Here is a 1,076-nt window from a genome sequence, read left to right as displayed (position 1 = left end):
CACTGCGCTGTGCCGCCCTCCGCCACCAGATGCCGGAGGACTGCCTGCCCTCGCCCTGACGAGTGGCAGTGGGTGACACGGGGTGGCACGGGTCACCTGGCCATCGCCATCGCACCCCATGGCTGTCCCCTTGGCCGCTTGGCTGTGGCTGATGCACCTGGCTACCTGCCTGGCCGCCGGGCACAGCATGGCTGGCAAGAAAGAGATCAGCATGGACGGGGACCTGGTGATCGGGGGCCTCTTCCCCGTCCATGAGAAAGGACTGGGGAGTGAAGACTGCGGCAAGATCAATGAGCACCGGGGCATCCAGCGCCTGGAGGCCATGCTCTTCGCCCTGGACGAGATCAACAAGGACGGAAGCATCCTGCCAGGGGTGAAGCTGGGTGCCCACATCCTCGACACTTGCTCCAAGGACACCTATGCCCTCGAGCAGTCCCTTGACTTTGTCCGCGCCTCACTCACCAGGGTGGATGGCTCCGAGCACATCTGCCCCGCCGGCTCGTACGCTGTCCATGATGATGTGCCCACCGCCATCACCGGCGTCATCGGGGGCTCCTACAGCGATGTTTCCATCCAGGTACACCCAGACAAGAGGGGACTCGGGGGGGCTGGAGGGTTGGCTGAAACAGCAGTGGGGACGATTAAAACCCTGGTAGCAGTGTGCTGGTGCCGCTGCCATGGTGGCACAGGGATGCTCTCATGTCCCTCGTGATGATGCTGTGCCCCTTTCTGCAATGGGGAGGGAATGCCAGCCTGGCACCTGCGACAGCCACCTCTTGGCAGCTCTGGGGAGGCTGCAGCCCTGATGGTGGCTGCTGCTGTGCCCTGGCACTCAGTGGGTGGCTGTGCATGGGGGGCCACCACAGTGCATGAACAGGGTTCAGCTCACCTCCAGCCCCATCCGTCCTGGCTACCGTGGGACATGTGGGCAGCCAAGTGCAGGGACACATCCCAGCACAGCGGTGACACTCTTGATGTCAGAATGGCAACAGGGATGCTGCAGTGGAGTTGTGGGGACACTGGTCCCAGCAGGCGGAGCTCCCTAGTGCGAGGGGGTACCGTTCCTTCTGCCCCCC

At 63.8% G+C, this 1,076-nt stretch overlaps 1 protein-coding gene across 1 annotated transcript in view; it reads left to right on the top strand.

Moving 5' to 3' along the window:
• Nucleotides 1-211: 211 nt before the first annotated feature.
• Nucleotides 212-1,076, top strand: part of GRM2 (glutamate receptor, metabotropic 2) — a gene marked incomplete at its 3' end in the record, with an annotated part of 5,463 nt that continues 4,598 nt past the window's right edge. The window contains exon 1 of the mRNA XM_010132984.1: nt 212-577. Within this exon, the coding sequence (XP_010131286.1) occupies nt 212-577 (366 nt within the window). The remainder of the gene's footprint in view (nt 578-1,076) is intronic.

Source organism: Buceros rhinoceros, unplaced genomic scaffold (genome assembly GCF_000710305.1).
Source record: "Buceros rhinoceros silvestris isolate BGI_N320 unplaced genomic scaffold, ASM71030v1 scaffold22273, whole genome shotgun sequence".
Taxonomy (NCBI): Eukaryota; Metazoa; Chordata; class Aves; order Bucerotiformes; family Bucerotidae; genus Buceros; species Buceros rhinoceros.
This window is presented reverse-complemented; position numbering and strand designations above follow the sequence as displayed.